General features: G+C 62.5%; 2 protein-coding genes across 3 annotated transcripts; both read right to left on the bottom strand.

The window, feature by feature from the left end:
* Positions 1-15: 15 nt before the first annotated feature.
* Positions 16-9,001, bottom strand: IDH3B (isocitrate dehydrogenase (NAD(+)) 3 non-catalytic subunit beta). 2 transcript variants are annotated; one of them, XM_015850188.2, is made up of 12 exons: positions 8,890-9,001; positions 8,660-8,737; positions 7,121-7,219; positions 6,577-6,697; positions 6,138-6,198; positions 5,545-5,677; positions 4,624-4,757; positions 4,112-4,214; positions 3,505-3,651; positions 3,277-3,371; positions 3,004-3,064; positions 16-175 (listed from the first exon to the last, which is right to left on the bottom strand). In XM_015850188.2, the coding sequence occupies exons 1-12, from the start codon at positions 8,923-8,925 to the stop codon at positions 98-100; spliced, it is 1,146 nt and encodes a 381-aa protein (XP_015705674.1). In that variant the 5' UTR covers positions 8,926-9,001; the 3' UTR covers positions 16-97. The 2 variants fall into 2 exon arrangements, with proteins under 2 accessions (XP_015705674.1, XP_015705673.1); XM_015850187.2 differs by lacking the exon at positions 16-175 and adding an exon at positions 2,253-2,648.
* A 265-nt stretch (positions 9,002-9,266) lies between these two features.
* VPS16 (VPS16 core subunit of CORVET and HOPS complexes) lies at positions 9,267-18,213 on the bottom strand. Its single transcript, XM_015850251.2, has 24 exons — positions 18,056-18,213; positions 17,590-17,678; positions 17,382-17,479; positions 16,533-16,661; positions 16,032-16,176; positions 15,852-15,967; positions 15,522-15,644; positions 14,494-14,549; positions 14,217-14,306; positions 13,706-13,800; positions 13,454-13,530; positions 13,082-13,213; positions 12,844-12,971; positions 12,451-12,486; positions 12,144-12,252; positions 11,939-12,073; positions 11,742-11,850; positions 11,291-11,388; positions 11,023-11,127; positions 10,679-10,756; positions 10,345-10,514; positions 10,110-10,206; positions 9,824-9,927; positions 9,267-9,587 (listed from the first exon to the last, which is right to left on the bottom strand). The coding sequence occupies exons 1-24, from the start codon at positions 18,106-18,108 to the stop codon at positions 9,443-9,445; spliced, it is 2,517 nt and encodes an 838-aa protein (XP_015705737.1). The 5' UTR covers positions 18,109-18,213; the 3' UTR covers positions 9,267-9,442.
* Between the last annotated feature and the right edge of the window lie 258 nt (positions 18,214-18,471).

Raw genomic sequence — 18,471 nt, 5'->3', positions numbered from 1 at the left:
TGCGGGCAGGGACCGTCACGTTGCAGAGTCGCACTTTATTAGAGGGAAGCAATAAATTACCGGGCAGGTCGCGGGGCCCAGAGGGCGGGGATGGGCCCTACACGTCCAGGGACCCGATCACAGCCTGGGTGAAATCCATGGACGTGGCGTATCCACCCATGTCCGCTGTGCGAACCTGCAACGAAACGCAGCGTCAGTGACGGAAACCGCCCGGCGGCCGCTGCGTCCGGGGCTGGGGCCGGTCGGACGTTGCCGTGTCCTGGGCCGGGGTCGCTCCGGCCGTTGCTGTGTCCCGGTGTTGGCGGCTGCTCCGGCCGCTGTTGGTGCCGCTGTGCCCCGATGGCCGCAGCTCCCAGCCCGGCATTAGGAAGAGCCGCTGCTCCCAGGGCAGCGGGGCCGTGTCCCGCCGTGTCCCGCCGTGTCCCCGCCGCAGCCCGGCTCAGTCCCTGCCCGTTGCCGGGTCCCCGCGGTGCAGCCGGAGGCGGCGCTGTGCGGGATGCGGGGCTGGTTGGGGGCGGGGGGAGCGTTGGGGCCTTTATTCGCTCGCACAACACGAAGCGCCGTTAGTTGAACGTCCGGCCGCTCGCTCCGGGCCGGGCTCAAACCACGAGCTGCCGCAGCCGCGACCCCCCGCCCGGCCCGCAGCGCCCCGGGGCCGAGCGAGCACGGAGCAGCACGCAGCCATGCACACCATGCACACCATGCACACGGATGGCAGCACGGAGCCATGCACACCATGCACACGGACGGCAGCACGCAGCCATGCACACCATGCACACGGACGGCAGCACGCAGCCATGCACACCATGCACACGGATGGCAGCATGGAGCCATGCACGCCATGCACGCCATGCACACGGACGGCAGCACGCAGCCATGCACACCATGCATACAGATGGCAGCACGGAGCCATGCACACCATGCACGCCATGCACACGGATGGCAGCACGGAGCCATGCACACCATGCACACGGACGGCAGCACGCAGCCATGCACGCCATGCACACGGACGGCAGCACGCAGCCATGCACGCCATGCACACGGATGGCAGCACGGAGCCATGCACACCATGCACGCCATGCACACGGACGGCAGCACGGAGCCATGCACGCCATGCACACCATGCACACGGATGGCAGCACAGAGCATGCACACCATGCACACCAGCACACGGACGGCAGCACGCAGCCATGCACGCCATGCACGCCATGCACACGGAGGCAGCACGGAGCCAATGCACACCATGCACGCCATGCACACGGACGGCAGCACGGAGCCATGCACGACCATCACACCATGCACACGGATGGCAGCACGGAAGCCATGCACGCCATGCACACGGATGGCAGCACGGAAGCCATGCACGCCATGCACAACGGACGGCAGCACGGAGCCATGCACGCCATGCACACCATGCACACGGATGGCAGCACGGAGCCATGCACGCCATGCACGCCATGCACACGGATGGCAGCACGGAGCCATGCACGCCATGCACACGGATGACAGCACGGAGCCATGCACGCCATGCACACCATGCACACGGACGGCAGCACGGAGCCATGCACGCCATGCACACGGATGACAGCACGGAGCCATGCACCACCATGACACCATGCACCACGGACGGGCAGCACGGAGCCATGCACGCCATGCACACCATGCACACGGATGGCAGCACGGAGCCATGCACGCCATGCACACGGATGGCAGCACGGAGCCATGCACGCCATGCACACGGAACGGCAGCACGGGAGCCATGCACGCCATGCACACCATGCACACGGATGGCAGCACGGGAGCCATGCACGCCATGCACGCCATGCACACGGATGCAGCACGGAGCAATGCACACCATGGACACCATGCACACGGATGGCAGCACAAGAGCCATGCACGCCATGCACACCATGCACACGGATGGCAGCACGGAGCCATGCACGCCATGCACACGGATGGCAGCACGGAGCAGCACGGAGCCATGCACGCCATGCACGCCATGCACACGGACGGCAGCACGGAGCAGCACGGAGCCATGCACACCATGCACGCCATGCACACGGATGGCAGCACGGAGCCATGCACGCCATGCACGCCATGCACACGGACGGCAGCACGGAGCCATGCACGCCATGCACACGGACGGGGCGCGGCGCTGATCCGGGGCCGGTCCTGGCCGCTGTGCGGGCGCTGAGCGAACCCTCGCGTCCCTCCATCGCTGCGGACACGCGAACGGCCCCGCACGGCCCAGCTCAGCTCAGGGTCCCGTTTATTGCTAAAGCCGCCGGGAGTGGAATGAGACGAGCAGGACCCCGGGTCCCGCCGCTGATCGGAGCTGCCTGACGGGGCCGGGTCGGAGCTGCCGCCCCCCCCAGCGCCGCTCCGGGCCGGGGGAGGAGAAAAGGGACGCGGCCAACGCGGCTGCGGCGTCACCGGGCTGCGAAGGAGGAGGAACCTCCTGCCCCGGAGCCCAGCGAGCGGCAGCCGGGAGGGAACGGGGGGATGAACCCTGAACCACTGAGCTACGGGGGGGGGGGGCAGTGAGGTGCCGGGGGCTCCTAGGCACCATAGTGGGGGTGCAGGTTGTCAATCACAGACTTGACGAAGTCAGAAGTGGTGCAGTAACCGCCCAAGTCCCGCGTCCGAACCTAAAAATCCAACACAGGGAAGGGGAGAAACAAGGGAGAAACGTGATGGTGAAACTGAGTGAAGGCGCTGAGGGGCAGGAGAGGACAGGACAGGAGGAGAGAGGACAGGACAGGACAGAGCAGCTCCCTCCGTGCGCCCTGACAGAGCCCGGGGGGGGCAGCTACGAGGAAGATGCGTCTGACGCCCCCCAGCCCCGCAAGAACCAGCGGCCCGACCGGCTACAGGGGAAGCAGCGGGACCCGGAGCTTCCTGGGGTGGAGAAGGGGGAGGTGAGAGGTTGGAAATACCCGCGGGACAACGCAGCACCGCGACAGCACCAACAGCAAACGGGAACAGCCACAAACCAGCGCTCACCTTGCCCACTTTGATCACCTTCTTCACCGCATCCGAGATCAGGTTGGAGTGGAATTCCAGGCTGCAGAGAGGACAGCGGCCATACGTCACTGCCAGCCCATGGTGCGGGGCTGCCCTCACAACCACAGCACAGAGCTGCCCTCCCACCCCACAGCACAGAGCTGCCCTCACACCCCACAGCACAGAGCTGCCCTCCCACCCCACAGCACAGAGCTGCCCTCACACCCCACAGCACAGAGCTGCCCTCCCACCCCGCCCCCCCCCAGCACGTACTTGAGGTGCCGCAGCATGTTGGCAGCCGTCAGCAGCATGGCCGTGGGGTTGGCAATGTTCCTGCCCACAGCCTGGGCAAAGGGGTGTCGGGCGCCCTGCGGGACAACAAGAGGGTGAAGGAGCCGAACCGGTGTGCCAGGAGCTGGGGAGGCACCTGGGGTGCTGCTGGGGGCACACAAGGTGCTGGGGTGGCACACGCTGCTGCTGGGGGCACAGCTGCCCACTCACCATCTCGAACACGGCGTACTCCGCACTGTAGCTCTCCCCGGGCACCACACCAGCACCACCCACCAGACCAGCTGCCAGGTTGTCAACGATGTTCCCGTAGAGGTTGGGCATCACCAGCACGTCAAACTGGTAGGGGTTCTGCACCAGCTGCGTGGAGGGAAGGGAAGATGTGAGCCCCGTGCAGCAGCCAGAGGCAACACAGGCAGCACGAGAGCAGGAGAGGGCAGGGGCTGCAACTGGAGCAACAGCAGAACCCCACACACAACCTGGTCAGGTAACAGCAGGGAGCACAGAGAGCACACGGAGCCCTGCCACAGACCCACAGCACCTGGTGGCTTTGCAAGCCCAGCCCACACATTAGCTCCGGGTGTCAGACATCATCCATCATCCCTGCAGCTCCTGCCCTGCTCTGGTGGGGAGCAGGGAAAGGCTGGAGGCACCAGCCTGTGCTCCCCCCTGCAAGCAGCAAAGCAGGACACAGGCAAACAGCCCGAGCTGACAGCAGCAGCAGCAGCAGCTTTAGAGCCCCTCGCCCAGCAGGCAGAGCAGCAGCAGGAGGAGCAGGACGGCCCTGGGATGCGGTGAGGCAAGAAAGGAGGAGCCTCACCTGCATGCAGCAGTTGTCAATTATCATGGTGTCAAACTTGATCTTGGGGTAGAGTTCTGCCACCTCCTTACAGCACTGCAGGAAGAGCCCGTCACCTAATTTCCTGAGAGGCAACAGACACGCTCTGAGGCTTCTGCGGGGCAGCACTGAAATCAGTACAGAAGCATCCCACAGCAATTGGTGTCCCAGCGCAGCAGGGATGGGGGCAGGCAGCCCTAGTGCAGCTCACGCTGCAGAAACAAAGCGGTGAAGTCAGAGCCTGGAGGGGGGGAGCACAGAACAGCCTCCAATGTCAGAGCTCCCTGCTCAGCTGGCAGCCTCAGGATGCAGCTGTCCGGCCTCAGCCAGGCCCATAGCAGTGATGGGGCCACACAGAGGGGAACAACAGCTGCCAGGAAACACCCAGCCCCTCCAGAGCCGGACCAGCACCTGGCATTGCCCCGATGGGACCCAGAGCTGAGAGCAGCAAGGCCTGGGACACGGCAGCGCCCGCAGGGGTCTGCAGCACTCACATGATGTTGGCTTTGTGCACAGCCGTCACCTTGGAGCGCCCCTTCTTGGTGGCGTAGTCGAAGGCGAACTTGGCGATGCGCTGCGACTTGGCGCGGGTGATGATCTTCAGGCACTCGATGACTCCCTTCACACTCTGCACACAAAGGGAGAGTGAGGAGCTGCCACACACAGCCTGCAGCCCTGCCCCACAGCCCTGCCCCACAGCCCTAACCCACTGCTCTGCCCCACTGCTCTGCCCTACAGCCGCTGCCCCAAAGCCCTGCCCTAGCAGCCCTGCCCCACCTTAGCCGCTGCCCACAGCCCTAACAGCCACTGGCTCTGCCCCATCTGCTCTGCCCTACAGCCCTGCCCCAGAGCCCTGCCCCACAGCCCTGCCCTACAGCCCTGCCCCACAGCCCTGCCCCACAGCCCTAACCCACTGCTCTGCCCCACAGCCCTGCCCTACAGCCCTGCCCCAGAGCCCTGCCCCACAGCCCTGCCCCACAGCCCTGTCCTACAGCCCTGCCCCACAGCCCTAACCCACAGCCCTAACCCACTGCTCTGCCCCACAGACCTGCCCCACTGCTCTGCCCCACCCACCCATGCTGCTGACCACCCCGTGCTCTGTGACACCGACCATGACCCCCTGCCCAATGCTGCACCACCTCAGCAATATGTGCCTCAACCTCCTCGAGTCCTTTTGTTCAGGCCCGACCCCTCGTGCAGCCCACCATCAGGCCTGTCGCTGTCTGTGTGCCTTCAGATCACCAGCTGCTCTCACCCATCTCCTATTGCTGCCAGTGCTGCAGCTCCAGGCCCTGCTGGGCCTGCACTGAGCAGCAGTGGGACGCAGCGCCGTGCCCCATGCACTGAGCTCAGCCACAGGGCCCAGGTTCCCCCAGCCCCTGTTTGCCAGCAGCAGCACAAAGCAGCTCCCACACCTCGTGCTCCAGAGCGCTGTACTCCCCCTCCGTCTGCTCACGGATGATCACGAGGTCCAAGTTGTTGTGCCGTGTCTGGTAGCCTGGCAAGCTCTTCACGTGGACCACGTTTGCAAACAAGTCCAACTTGCGCCTGCAATAGAAGCAGCAGCAGAGTCAGCACTTTGCTGGAGCTATTCCTGGGGCAGTGACCGCTGCTGGCAGCTGCTGGGTGCCAACAACAACCTGTCCCAACACATCAGCCCACAGCTCCTGCTCCAGCCACCCCTGGTCTCAAGGACACGGAGCCATTCTCACCTATCACAGCCTGGCTCTGACTGCCCTGTGTCGAGGCAGCTCACTGTGCCCACCCCCCTGCCACCCCCACCCCCTCCAAGGGACCCCAGGAAGGCAATTAATGGGGTGCAATCCCAAGAGGCAGCTCCCAGCCACGGTTCCCAGGATCTTTGTCTTCCTGGTGACACGTGAACCTCCCATCTGCCCTGGACTCGTCTCCTTCAGCCCCGATTTGGTACCAGAACTGAGTGTGAAGTGGGTTTCTCAGTGCTGTGATGGTTCCCAGCCCTGGCAGCCAAGCAGGGCGCTGAGCTCACCTCAGTCTCATGTCATAGGAAGCCAGCTCTCCCTTGTACTCCATGGGGGTGTGGATCTTGCCTGCAGGGACAACACGGAGCAGCAGTAAGAACACAAAGTGCACTGACAGCTGCAAAGGAGCTGGTCTGAACCTGGGTGAGAGGGCAGCAGGGGGCTTTCCATAAAGTCTCAGACAAGGACAGAGACCCATTTGTATTACACTGGACCCAGACGAGGCCCTTTGTTTCTGCAGGCCATGCTAGCAGGTCTCCTTTCAGGAGAAGTTGGATACAACCTCTCAACCCCTCCAATGATGAGCTAAGGAAACCAAGTAGACACAAACTTCTTTGTTTAAAGAGAACACGCTTCCTAACCCCAGAAATGCTGCCCCCTGGAAGCATCTCAAGCTTCTGAGATACGGGCAGCTCTCCTTGCTGGACAGGGAGCACAGGTCCTCACCTATAAGTGCCACTTTGCTCTCCTTCATGGAGTCCACCACCTCGTCCAGCTTCTCCTCCGACGCCATGTTCTGCACCTCACTCAGGTGGTGCTCATCAAAGATCACGGGGACGCTGGCAGCCTGCACCAGAGACAAAGAGTCGGGGCATGAAACTTCAACCAGCCAGAGCGTCTCCTTGGGGACAAAAGGGAACGGAACGCAGTGTGCTGAGCCTGGACCTCAGGGACACTAATTCCATTTCAGCTGTGGCTGCATAATGGTGTTTTCTGCCACCTGTTATATCAGGACTTCCTGCCCGCTGTGTCATCTACCACAGCAGACAACACCGTCTGCTTCCTATTCTATGACAAACTCATCCTGTATTACGAGGCAGAACAGTTGAATGCTCGCTGCTGCCCTGAGTTACAGCTGGGAAGGTCTCCATGATAATGATCTGTTTGCAAGAACTGCGTGAGCTGAACCTGCTCCATGGAAGGACCCCAGGCTGCTCACAACCCACTTCCATGCTGGAGCTGGGCTGCCCTCTGGCTCAGCAGATGTTACCTTGAACACCTCCTTGACGGCGTGCATCAGCTCCGGGCCCACGCCGTCCCCAGGCAGCATGGTGACCTGGAACGTGCCCTCTGACTTTGCATTTTCTGACTGCAAGGAGAGAAAACGACACTCAGACCTCCCACATAATCCAACGTGAGCCCCAACCTGCAGGCAGCAGGGCAGGGGAAGGGTACTAACAGCATGGACAACATCTGCACCCTCTGCAGTTATTCATGAGAGCCCAGAGCCACATCCAGCCTGGCCCTGAATGCCAGCAGGGATGGGGCATCCACAGCCTCCCTGGGCAACCTGTTCAGTGTGTCACCACCCTCCTAAATCCAACCTAAACCTCCCCTGCCTCAGTTTAAAGCCATTTAAACACAGCCCTTGTCCTGTCACTGTCCACTCTTAGTTCTGTGCTTAAGACCAAGCCTGAACATATGAAGCAGAGTTGGTCCTAGAGGTGATCCCTGAGCCCCTCCCCACCACCTCCCTCCCATTGAGCTGCCACTTATTTTTGCACAGTGCTTTTAAATAATCCCTGCCTCTTCAGCCACTAATTCCCTGCAGTGCTGACAGAGACCTACAGAGTCTGGATGGTGATGGGAAGGGACAAGAATGGCACAGAATCACACACAGAATGGTCTGGGTTGGAAGGGACCCCAAGGATCACAGAGCTCCAACCCCCCACCACAGGCAGGGCCACCAACCTCCACATTGATACCAGCCCAGGCTGCCCAGGGCCCCATCCAAGCTGGCCTTGAACACCCCCAGGGATGGACGGGGCATCCACAGCCTCTCTGGGCAGCTGTTCCAGCACCTCCCCACTCTCACATTGAAGAACTTCCCCCTGACATCCACCCTCAATCTGCCTCCTTCAGCTCCAAACCATTTCCCCTTGTCCTGCCCTTATCTGCCCTTTCAAAGACTTGGCTCCCTTCCTGTCTGCAGGCTCCTTCATGTCCTGGCAGGCTGCACTGAGGTCACCTTGTACCCTTCTCATCTCCATGCTGAACAAGCCCAGCTCCCTCAGCCTGTCATTGTGCTGCAGCTCTATGAGCTTCTTTGTGGCCACCTGAGGAGGTGAGCAGGGAGCAGCAGCACACGGACCCGAACTGCAGGGCAGGGAAAGCAACAGCAGCGCTGCCCCTCTGCCTTCAATATCTCAGTGCTCCCCTCTGCCTTCAATATCTCAGTGCTCCCCTCTGCCTTCAACATCTCAGTGCTCCCCTCTGCCCTCCATATCTCACTGCTCCCCTCTGCCTTCAATATCTCACTGCTCCCCTCTGCCTTCAATATCTCATTGCTCCCCTCTGCCTTCAATATCTCACTGCTCCCCTCTGCCCTCCATATCTCAGTGCCCCCCTCGTTACCAACACCGTCTGCCCGCACGGAGCAGCTCACTGAGCCCCTTAAGGCAGCTTCAGCCGCTCCCTGTCATGACACGTTAATGCCCACGGGGCCGTTAATGCCGGTCACGGCCCGTTCTGTCTGTTTGCTGTCACCGCTCCCAGCCGTTCGGTGCCGGTTCCGTCCGGTCCCGCTCACCTTGGCCCTGTGGTTCTGCTGCAGCCCGGCGGAGGCGCCCAGGGGTCGGCGCAGGCCGCAGGGTGCCCGCAGGAGGCCCTGGGGGGAGAGCGGCGGTTAAACGGCTGCGGAGCGACCCCCCCCCCCTCATAACGGGCTCCTCCCGACCCCGGCCGACACCGCAGCCCCGGACCCCGCGTCCCGCCCCGCGTCCAGCCCCGGTCCCGCCCCGCCGCCCCGCAGCCCCGCACCCTGACCGCAGCTCGCCCTACGCCGAGCGCCGCCATCTTGCCGCCCCACAGTGCCCCGGGACTGCGGGTAGAGCGGCAGCGCCCGGTGCTGCGCTGTGCGCCCCCTGGCGGCTGGGAGGACGCACGGCAGTTACGGCGCCGCGAGCGGCCCCAGCGCTGCCTGGGAGCCCACGGGACCCAACGGGACCCAACGGGACCCAATGGGACCCACGGGACCCCACGAGACCCAACGGGACCCAACGGGACCCGACGGGACCCGACGGGACCCCCGAGCAGCCCAACTCCCCCCCCCCATGAACGGCTGTGCCCGCCCCGCTGAGCCCCGCGCCCTCAGCCCCGCCCCAGCCCGAGGGTCGCTCCCCAGCAGGTCGCAGCACTTCAACGTCTCGTTCTTTATTGACCAGGGATGGAGGCGGGGGAGCAGCAGGGGCGGGGAGCTGCGGGGAGCTGCAGTCGGTCACAGCATCGCAGCGACCCCCCCACGGCCCCTCCGTGCAGCCCCGTGTCCCCAACGAGGGTCCCGAGCCCAGGGTAGGCGCAGGGTCAGCGCCGCTCACTTCTTGAGCAGCTGAGCACGAGCCCGGCTCAGCTTCTCCATCACGGCACTGTCGGTGGCGGCCGAGCACTTGGACAGGACCAGGTTCATCTCAGCCTCGTTCTTGTGCTCGATGGCAGCGTCAGCCGCCTGCTCCAGGTCCCTGCGGGTGAAGCGGGGCATGAAGGCACCGCTTCCCCCCATTGTGAGAAAGGAGGGGGCTGGGTGGCAGCCCCTGCAGCCCCCAATGGCAGCAGGAGGATCATTGCCTCCCTTATCCCTCCAGAGCACACTAAGCCCCCAGCACTGGGAGAGCTGCTGCACCACGATCATGCTGCTGTGGCCCCAGCCATAGCTCCAGCTCCCCCCTGCGCCCCCAGGCTCAAACAGCCAACATACCCCACAAGGATGAAGGCCTTGACCCGCTGCTCGGGGGTGACCCGGGGTGCGTACTTCTTGGCCTCGTAGCGGTTGTGGTGCTTCACAGCGATCTCTACAAAGGGCTGAGGAGGAGCCGAGTAGGGTGAGGGGAGTCTGCTGCCCCACACCAGGCTCCCCTGATTGCTCCCACTGTGCCCCATGGGGCAGCTCAGCCCCACAGCACAGCCCACCCCCATCACCACCCTCCTCAGGGAGAGCACAGACAGAAGGGCAGACAGGGAGTGGGACAGGTCCTGTCTCTTACCAGGTACCCAATGGGCGACTTCTTGCTCTTGGAGAACTTCTCCATCTCCTCCCAGTCCCCGCGGGTGGCCAGAGCACTGATCTTCAGCCACCAGTACCTGGAGCACCAGGGGAACAGCTCCCACAGCTGGCAGCACACTGCAGCCCCCACACCCAGCTAAACACCCATACGGGGCACCAGGAAAAACCAACACTGCCCCCAAAGCTGTGACCCACTGCCCTCATTCCAGACCCACCGCTTGTCAGGGATCTTGAAGTCCCGGTACAGCTGCTCTGCTTTCTTGTGGTGGCCGTCCTGGATCAGAGTGGAGACAGTGTTGTGCAGGGACAGGTCGAGGTAGGGCTTGTCAAAGTCCTCCTGGAGGTTTCGCTGGAGCCGCAGGAGCTTGATCTGATCCTCTGTGGCCTGTGGAGTAAAGCACCAGAATAAAGGGTCTCTGTCCCAACAAGTGGCAGCACCGTCCCACTGTTAACCCACCAAGTGGCTGCGATCCCAACGCACCCAGTGCTCCCAGCTGCAGGGAGAGCAGGGGAGGGACACGGCTCCTCTGCAGCCCTGACCACGCTCACCTTGGCAGCAAACTCATTCTTGGCCTTGTAGTACTCATCCACAGCATTCTGCAGGGCTCCGACCCGCCCCTCGATGCGCTGGAGACAGAAAACAGCCACATCAGCCCACACCAACACAGATGCTGCACCACAAGGGATGGGGCACAGGGCAGGACATCCCCTGGATGGGCTGGGGGGCTCGATGATGCCCTGCCTTGATCAGACAAGATGGGCAGAGGGCTGGATCCCTCCTCACCCTGGGGGGAGCTGGAGCTCTCCACTGCATACAGGAGGGGCTGACGACTTCCAGCACAGCCCCAGGGCTACGAGCCCAAAGCCCTTTCACTGTGCTGCCAGACACTGACCTTCTCCGAGTAGCTGGAGTGGACATGGAAGTTGCCGAGCTCCTGGTGGTTGTCATCCTGGTTGTACAAGTCCTTCAGCGTCTCTCGCTCCTGGTGCTTGCAAAACTGGGAAGCAGCAGGTGGAGGTGAGGGCTCGCAGGTACAGCGAGCTGCATCTGTCACATCGTGTGGCTCCCAGGTCCCCAGCCAAGGTGGTGGGATGGGGGACTCGGGGCAGAGCACACAGGGTGCCCCCAGCCGGGTGTGCACAGTGCTGGGCAGCCCTCACCTGGCGGTAGAGGCTCAGAGCCACCGGCTGGTTCTGCAGCGTCATGAAGAAGGTGCCACGGTTCAGCTCATTCTTCAGGTGCAGCACAACAGTGTAGACTGGGGCACAAGGAGCACTTTAGGACAGGGGACAAGGAGCCTTCCCCAGCACGGCTGCCCAGGGGAGCACTGCTGGGACACTCAGCCAGTTCTGGAAGGGAGGCGAGCATACACCCACAGGCAGGGCAGAGCCCTTTGCTCCCCCCCTTGCTCTGCAGGGCTCAAGCAGCTCCTGCCACCCCATCAGCCCAGGCAGCACACAGCCATGAATGGGTTCCCCTGGATTCCAAGTCCCCCCCAAGAGAGATTTGCTGCCTGGACGCAGGCAGACCCCTCGGTGTTGGGTTCTGCAGAGCCCCTCCTGCCTCAGGACCCCTCTTTGTGCGTGCAGGAGCCCCAGCCCTGCCCCTTACCCAGGTCAGTGTCCCCACTCTCAATGGCTTTGCTCAGGGCCAGCTTGCTCCGCTTCATCTTCAGCAGCAGCGGGACCTGCTCCCCGGAGCGCGGCTCGTACTCCAGCAGCTGAGGCCATCGCAGAGGGTGTCAGCACGCAGCCACTGTGTGTCACCCTGAGCCCATGGTGCCACCACCCCCAGGACACCCCACAGACCTTGATGGCCAGCTCTGTCCGGCCGCAGTCGTACGCCCGGGCTGCAATCTCAGAGTAGGAGATGCCTGGTGTGTCACCCAGCTTCTGGTTGATGGCATAAGCCACCTCCTCATCAGATTTGTCCTTCTGCTGCACCTATAGGGGAGCGGAGCAGTCAGCACGGCCCCAGCATGGCAAACCCCCCCTCCCAGCCTTCCTTCCTTGCCTTGTAGCAGGCCCAGTGGGCCAGGATGCGGCTGACGCCCTGGATCTCCGGGAGGCGCAGGTACTCACAGATCCTGATGGCCAGGGGGTAGAGCCGCCGCAGGACCAGCCTGGTGGGCACAGGGGGGCTCAGCAATGTGCTGTGTGTGCTGTGTGTGCACACCAGCCTCAGGGGGGTCCCAGGCTCTCAGAGCTCACTCAGCCACCAGCCAGGGAGACAGAGACTGCACAAGTACTGCAGCAGGGCCGGGCACAGCCTGGGTTGCCCAGGGCCAGTTTAATCAAACCCAGTTTGGAGCAAGCCTTACCTATCCAGCAGCACCTCGATGGTGAGTCGCTTGTATCTGCAGAACAGTCAAGGGCATCTCGGACCCTGCAGAACGCAGGCAATGTGTGCTGGGAGCCCACCCCCTCCTGGCAGCACCCCCATGGCTGGCATTGAGTGCAGGGCCGGCCCAGCTCCACAACGTGGGCTCACCATCACGGGCAGCGGGTTGGGCACAGCGTGGTGTGGTGAGGGCAGGGGGCCGACCCTGCTCCAGGGCTCAGGGTGACCTGAGGCTGACGTGAGGCTCTGCAGCCCACCCCTCCCCATCCTGTTACATCCCAGCTCCCAGGCCAAGGCTGGCGCTGACAGCAGGGGACTCGCACTGGCTGCCAGACCCCGCAGTCACCCCTCCTGCCTGCCCCACGGAGGATACTGGGTGAAGGTGAGGGGGATGCCGATCTGGTAGTCCCGGATGGAGTTGAGCACCCGCAGGTCCTGGCACATGCGCACAAAACTCTCCGGGGGGAACTTGTCAATGAAGCACTTCCCAAAGGAGGCTGCCTGCAAGAGGAGACGCGCGGGCTCTGGGGATGGATGGGCCATGGCAGAACCCCCAGCAGAAGGGGAACGGCTTCAGCCTCACCCAGATCCTCCTTGCCTACTTCACTCACCCGCAGCAGGGACTTCTGTGTCTCTGGCTCGTGCTCATAGCCAGCTGCCTCGATGCACTGGCTCACTGCTTCTGGGAGCAGCTTTTGGTCCTTGATCTCCCGCAGGTACTCATCTGCCTTCTGGCTCTCCTTCTGCAAAGCAGCACAGCCTGTTGGCGAGCTTGGGACATGAAACACTCCACAGCCAGGGTGAGTGCCGAGCACCTGGAGCCCCAGCAACCCACGGACAGCAGGGGCTGCCTGCACACCCAGCACCGCATCCCCGCAGGGACCTCCAGGCTGTCCTCTCCCATCACAGTGGGTGTAATGCTGGGTTTGCATTGGGGCAGCCCAAGGGACAAGGCAGGTGTGGAGCAGAGCAGGGTGCCAAACCTCGTACTCCTTCTGTGCCTCTAGCAGGAGTGCCCCTGGTGCCATGGAAGCGATTTTGAAGATTTCCTGGCTGGCTTCTGCAGGGATGGGGTTAAAAACAAGAATAAAGCAAGCATGAGAGGCTGCCCCAGCCCAATGCACCCAGCCAGGTGCTGCTCCCACCCAACTATTCTGTAAGCTTTGGGACCTGAGAGCCTGTGCCAGTGCCCTCCCTCTGTGGGGCTGGGATGGCTTCACCCAGAGAAGTCTCACCTGGGATCTCATGCAGGAACTCATGGGAGGTGCGGGACAAGATCCGGACCCCATCCGGCTCCGGCACCAGGTAGGAGTCCTCATCCAGGACAAATCTGTGCCTCCCGCTAAGGGCTCGTGGGAAGAAAGTGGCTGCTGGCTGCAGCCCAGCTCTGCCAGGATCAGGTCAGCCACAGAGATGCCGTGGAGCAAACCCCTGATTGCCCCGTCCCCAAAGGGCTGTGCCTCTGACCCTTCTTTCCAGCCACTTTGGAGGAACAGGGATTGTCCCACTGTGACAGCCCTCACCCCTAGGGAATCAGCAGAGGGCTCTGGCACAGCACTCCCAGCCACAGGGGCTCTTGTGGCCAAGCTCTGCTCTCAGAGCTGGGAGGGAGGTGGGCTGCTCTCCACCAGGGAAGTCAGAGAAGAGGAACAAGGGCTCTGGGGGCGCAGGCAGAGCAGTGCTTTTCACCGCTGTGGCCCAAGGAGGCGCACAGCAGAAGCGGCAGCTCCTCCTCCCAAAGGATACCGGATGCACTCCGTGGAATTCCCAGCCACCATGAGCTGCCGGTCCCAAGCCACCACCACGGCGCGCTGCCGGCTGCGGGGACGCGTGCACCTGCAGGGAACCCCCGTGTGGTCAGGGGAGCACCTACCCCAGCCCTGGGCCTGGGTATGGCCTGACAATCCCTCTTGTCCCAGCACAGCCAGAGAGGTGAGCAGACCCTGCAAAGGGCCGAGCACACAGAGGTGTGCAATGAAGGCATGGCCCAAAGCACAGGGGGGATGTCTGGGAAAATGCTCACCAAACCATCTGCTTGGGTGGAGATCGGATGGTGCTGTTGAACTCACAGAGCTTGTCCTGCAGAAGGAAAAAGAGGAGAAGAGTCAAGGAGGAGAAGGCACATGAAGAAGAGGTACTGCACAGCTGCTGGAGCCATGCACCGAGGTGGAGGTTAAAGCAACACAGAGCAAGTGTCCTGCGGAAGGACATGGCCACCTCTCCATCCCCAGAGGGAGCCAGGGCTGTGGCTGCTGCAGACAAAGGTCAAGGATGCTGTGCCAGTAGTTAGACTGAGCACGAGGAACTTTCATAGGATCACAGAATGGCCTGGGTTGCAAAGGCCCACAGTGCTCATCCAGCTCCAACCCCCTGCTGTGTGCAGGGCCACCAACCATCAGCCCAGGCTGCCCAGAGCCACATCCAGCCTGGCCTTGAATGCCTGCAGGGATGGGGCATCCACAGCCTCCTTGGGCAACCTGTGAACAGTGCGTCACCACCCTCTGGGGGAAAAACTTCCTCCTATGATCCAACCTAAACCTCCCATCTCCCCCTTGTTCTATCACATCAATCCACATAAACAGTCATTGTAAACTTTCACCCATAGCTCTGGCAAACAGCCCACATGTACATAAAGAAAAAGTTGCTTGTGCTCAACTGAAACCAGAAAAGTGAACAAAGTCTAAAGGACATTGGTTTGCTTCAAAGAGTATGCAGGGAATCCGATGTGGAAACAGTAATCAGGGGCAGCCTGTTTATTTGGGGGGTATTTGGACATAGAATGGAAGACACAAAACCAGTAAAACATGGATTTGGAAAAGGTGAGGAGTAATGTATAAAATTGGGTGAGAAGAGCAAAGAGTGGATTTTCTGATGGCAGACCTCGGGTGCCTACAGACAGCAGCAGGACCAGGCTGCAGTGCCACGTCCAGAGGTACCCAAAGAGAAGCTGCTGGGATGCCATCAGGTCTGGCTGTGAGAGGCAGCGGGGGAGCACAGTGCAGGGTGGGCTCCCACCAACAACAAGCAGTGGGGAGGGAAAGGGACGCTCACCTTCAGTGTGGCCAACCCCATCCAGATGTAGCCAGTATCAGTGAAGAGAGCCAGGCAGCGGTAGTTGAAGGACACGGCCATCTGCAGGTAGGCACCAGCGGAGGGGCTCATGCCAGGGGGTGTCTGGGATGAGGAAAAGGACAGGGATGGTCAGGGACACAGCTTCACACTGGCACCAATGCTGCACAAGGGGCTGAGAGCTGGCCAAAGTGTGACCGTCCCCTCCCATGCTGCGTCTGCCTTCTCCCCACAGCTTTGCCCTCAGCCCCAGGGAAGCACAGGGAGCTGCAGATCGCCCCGCACCCACCGATGCTGCCCCGGCTCACTCACCACCACAGAGCAGGACGTGTTGTCCAGCAGGTACAGGTCCTGGCCGACCGCCAGCAGGACGATGGTCACTCTATCTTGGGTCAGCACAGCCCAGCAAGAGGGCGGCTTCTGCAGACCTGCAGGGACCAACGTCAGGGCCCTGAGCCAGGCAGAGCATGGAGCAGAGGGGAGGAGACACACCTGGCACCTCGGGCATCCTGCGCAGCTTCAGGTCATCGATGTTGGTGGTCAATGAGAAGCGGTGGGCTCCAGTGAGGATGGCCACACCGGTGCCATACTCTGTGTGGAAGACCTTCGCCTCCAGAACGTGGTTCTGCAGCACCTCCTGTGCCATGGAGACAGAAGGACCCAGGTTGGGGCACCAAGGCACAGCACCTTGCTGCTGGGAGAGGCACCGGGGCTCTGGGGGAAAAACTGTCCCAGGGAGGACAGCCCAGCCCTGCACCGTGCAGCCAGCAGCATCCCAGCTGAGAAAGGTCCTGCTCCTGTGCTTCTGGTACGTGTACCAGCTCACACCCAAAGGAAGAGCCCTGCAGGGAGGCTGGGGGAGCTCCAAGCTCTCAGCCTTAATGGGCTGGCATCATTCAGGGAGGCCTTGCAGCACTTCTCCAACACACAAACCCAACTTTGTGGACCTCGTGGTGACCAGCTCTCCCACCTTTCTTGCCCTGCCCCACTCACGTTGCCCATGCTGAAGTGACGCTTGAACTCGCAGAAGAGGTTGTAGATGAGAACGGTGCCGTCCTCCTGGATGCACAGCAGGTCCTCGCTGGCCGTCCAGCCCAGCTGCACCAGCTGGCCACTCTTCCACTGCAAGCAGGAAACTGATGAGTGTCTGCTGCTCACCTCCCAGCCGCCCCTCCAGGAGACACACATGATGCCAATGGCTGCAGTTTGGAATTTGCAGCTCTGGTGTCCCTGACTGCAGCACCCTGCAGGAATACCAGACTGCCCCTCCTGCTGTTCCTCCATACTCTCCCCAGCTCTAGACAGTGGGAAAGGGAGGAAAGCTCTGTGCTGATTTCCCCATTCCTACCCCGTCCCCTTTTTCCCAGCCTGGGTGCCCCCCCCTCCCCACAGACTCCCGACACCCTTGCACACAGCACTGCTTTCGAGCAGACGGAAAACCAAAGCTTTCAGGGGTTGCAAGAGCTGCACAGAACCACCACTCCTGAAAGCTCGAGGTGCTGAGGATGAGTGACAGCACTCTGCTTCCCTGCAGACAGCCCAGAGGAGCTGCCCCGGGGCACACAGGCGAGTGGCACAGGCTGAGGCAGCAGCTGGTCTCACAGCCCAGCCATGTACCTATGGCACCAGGCAGAAACTCTGGGGCACAGCAGTGCCCTTCCACAGCCACCCTCCTTCCCAGGACTCACTGCTCCGAGGGGCACAGCTCAGAATCCTCCAAGGGCTGCAGCAGGAGCAGGTCCAGCTTGAGACACATCACACACCTCAGGGCACAGCCTGGAGGACAGGGTGGGCAGCAGACCCTGCACAGCCTAATTCCTGCAGCCCTGCCCAGGCACTCACCGGGATGCTGGCCAGGAGCAGCCCCGAGGCCGAGTAGATCTCTAACAGCGGGCGGCTGCTGGGGGACTTCTCCTTCCTGGCGTTGTTCTTCAGCAGAGCTGCGGTTGGGATGGGGCAGCCCCTGAGCCGGCTGCAGCCCCTCAGCCATCCCCACCCATGTTAAGCACACCGGGCTGCCCTGCCCAGCCCCTGTGGGTCTCGGCCCCACCTATGGGCCCGCCGTACGGGGCAGCTGCCACCAGGCAGTCCCGCAGGTCCTCCTTCAGGCCCCACTCCATGGTGTACAGCTCGAACTTGCTGCAGGCAGGTGAACGGACAGACAGGCAGACACACACAGTGCAGAGCATTACGGGGGGTGCTAGGGACCAGCCCACAGCCAGAGCCCAGAGCCCCACACCAGGCCCCGGGGCTCCCCATCCCACCAGGCTCAGACCTCCACTCCCCTACTAGGCCCAGATCCCCCCACTAGGCCCAGATCCTCTCACTAGGCCCATGTCCCCCCACTAGGCCCATGTCCCCCCACTAGGCCCAGACCTCCCCAACTAGGCCCAGATCCCCCCACTAGGCCCAGATCCCCTCACTAGGCCCAGATCCCCCCACTAGGCCCATGTCCCCCCACTAGGCCCAGGTCCCCCCACTAGGCCCAGGTCCCCCAGCCGCCGGCCGCCCCTCACCGGTAGAAGGCGTCCTCGCCCATTGGGTTCCAGTTGGCGGTGTAACAGTCCATGGTGCCGGTCGGGCCGGACCCTCCCGGCGGCTCCGCTCGGCTCGGCTGGGCTCAGTTCAGGCTGCGCTTCCGCCCTCTCCGTGACGACAGACGCCACGGCAGCCGCCATCTTGAATGAGGGCAGAGCCAGAGGGGAAGGCTGCCGCCATCTTGAGTGAGGGCAGAGCCGGAGGGACGGGGAAACGCCGCCATCTTGAGTTAGGCCGCAACAGGCCGCAGCCGCCATCCCGGCCGTGGGCTCGGGCCCCCCGTCCCCAGCACGAGTCGTGCAGTCGGTGTCACGCAGCCGCCATCATTCCCCGTCCCCACTGATGTGCACAGAGGTCAGTGGGATCTGTTCCTATGTTCCGGGAGCAGCAGTGT

This window comes from Coturnix japonica (assembly GCF_001577835.2).
Source record: "Coturnix japonica isolate 7356 chromosome 4 unlocalized genomic scaffold, Coturnix japonica 2.1 chr4random350, whole genome shotgun sequence".
Classification (NCBI taxonomy): Eukaryota; Metazoa; Chordata; class Aves; order Galliformes; family Phasianidae; genus Coturnix; species Coturnix japonica.
This window is presented reverse-complemented; position numbering and strand designations above follow the sequence as displayed.

Excerpts from the sequence above, each read along its gene's own strand:
- IDH3B (XM_015850187.2), bottom strand. The coding sequence starts at position 8,925 with ATGGCGGCGCTCGGCGTAGGGCGAGCTGCGGTCAGG. Across the intron at positions 8,738-8,889 it reads TAGGGCGAGCTGCGGTCAGG|GGCCTCCTGCGGGCACCCTG; the intron begins GTGCGGGGCTGC and ends CTCTCCCCCCAG. Across the intron at positions 5,678-6,137 it reads TCCTATGACATGAGACTGAG|GCGCAAGTTGGACTTGTTTG; the intron begins GTGAGCTCAGCG and ends CTTCTATTGCAG.
- VPS16 (XM_015850251.2), bottom strand. The coding sequence starts at position 18,108 with ATGGACTGTTACACCGCCAACTGGAACCCAATGGGCGAGGACGCCTTC. Across the intron at positions 14,307-14,493 it reads CCACCCAAGCAGATGGTTTG|GTGCACGCGTCCCCGCAGCC; the intron begins GTGAGCATTTTC and ends GGTTCCCTGCAG. Across the intron at positions 11,851-11,938 it reads GGACAGAGCTGGCCATCAAG|CTGCTGGAGTACGAGCCGCG; the intron begins GTCTGTGGGGTG and ends CGATGGCCTCAG.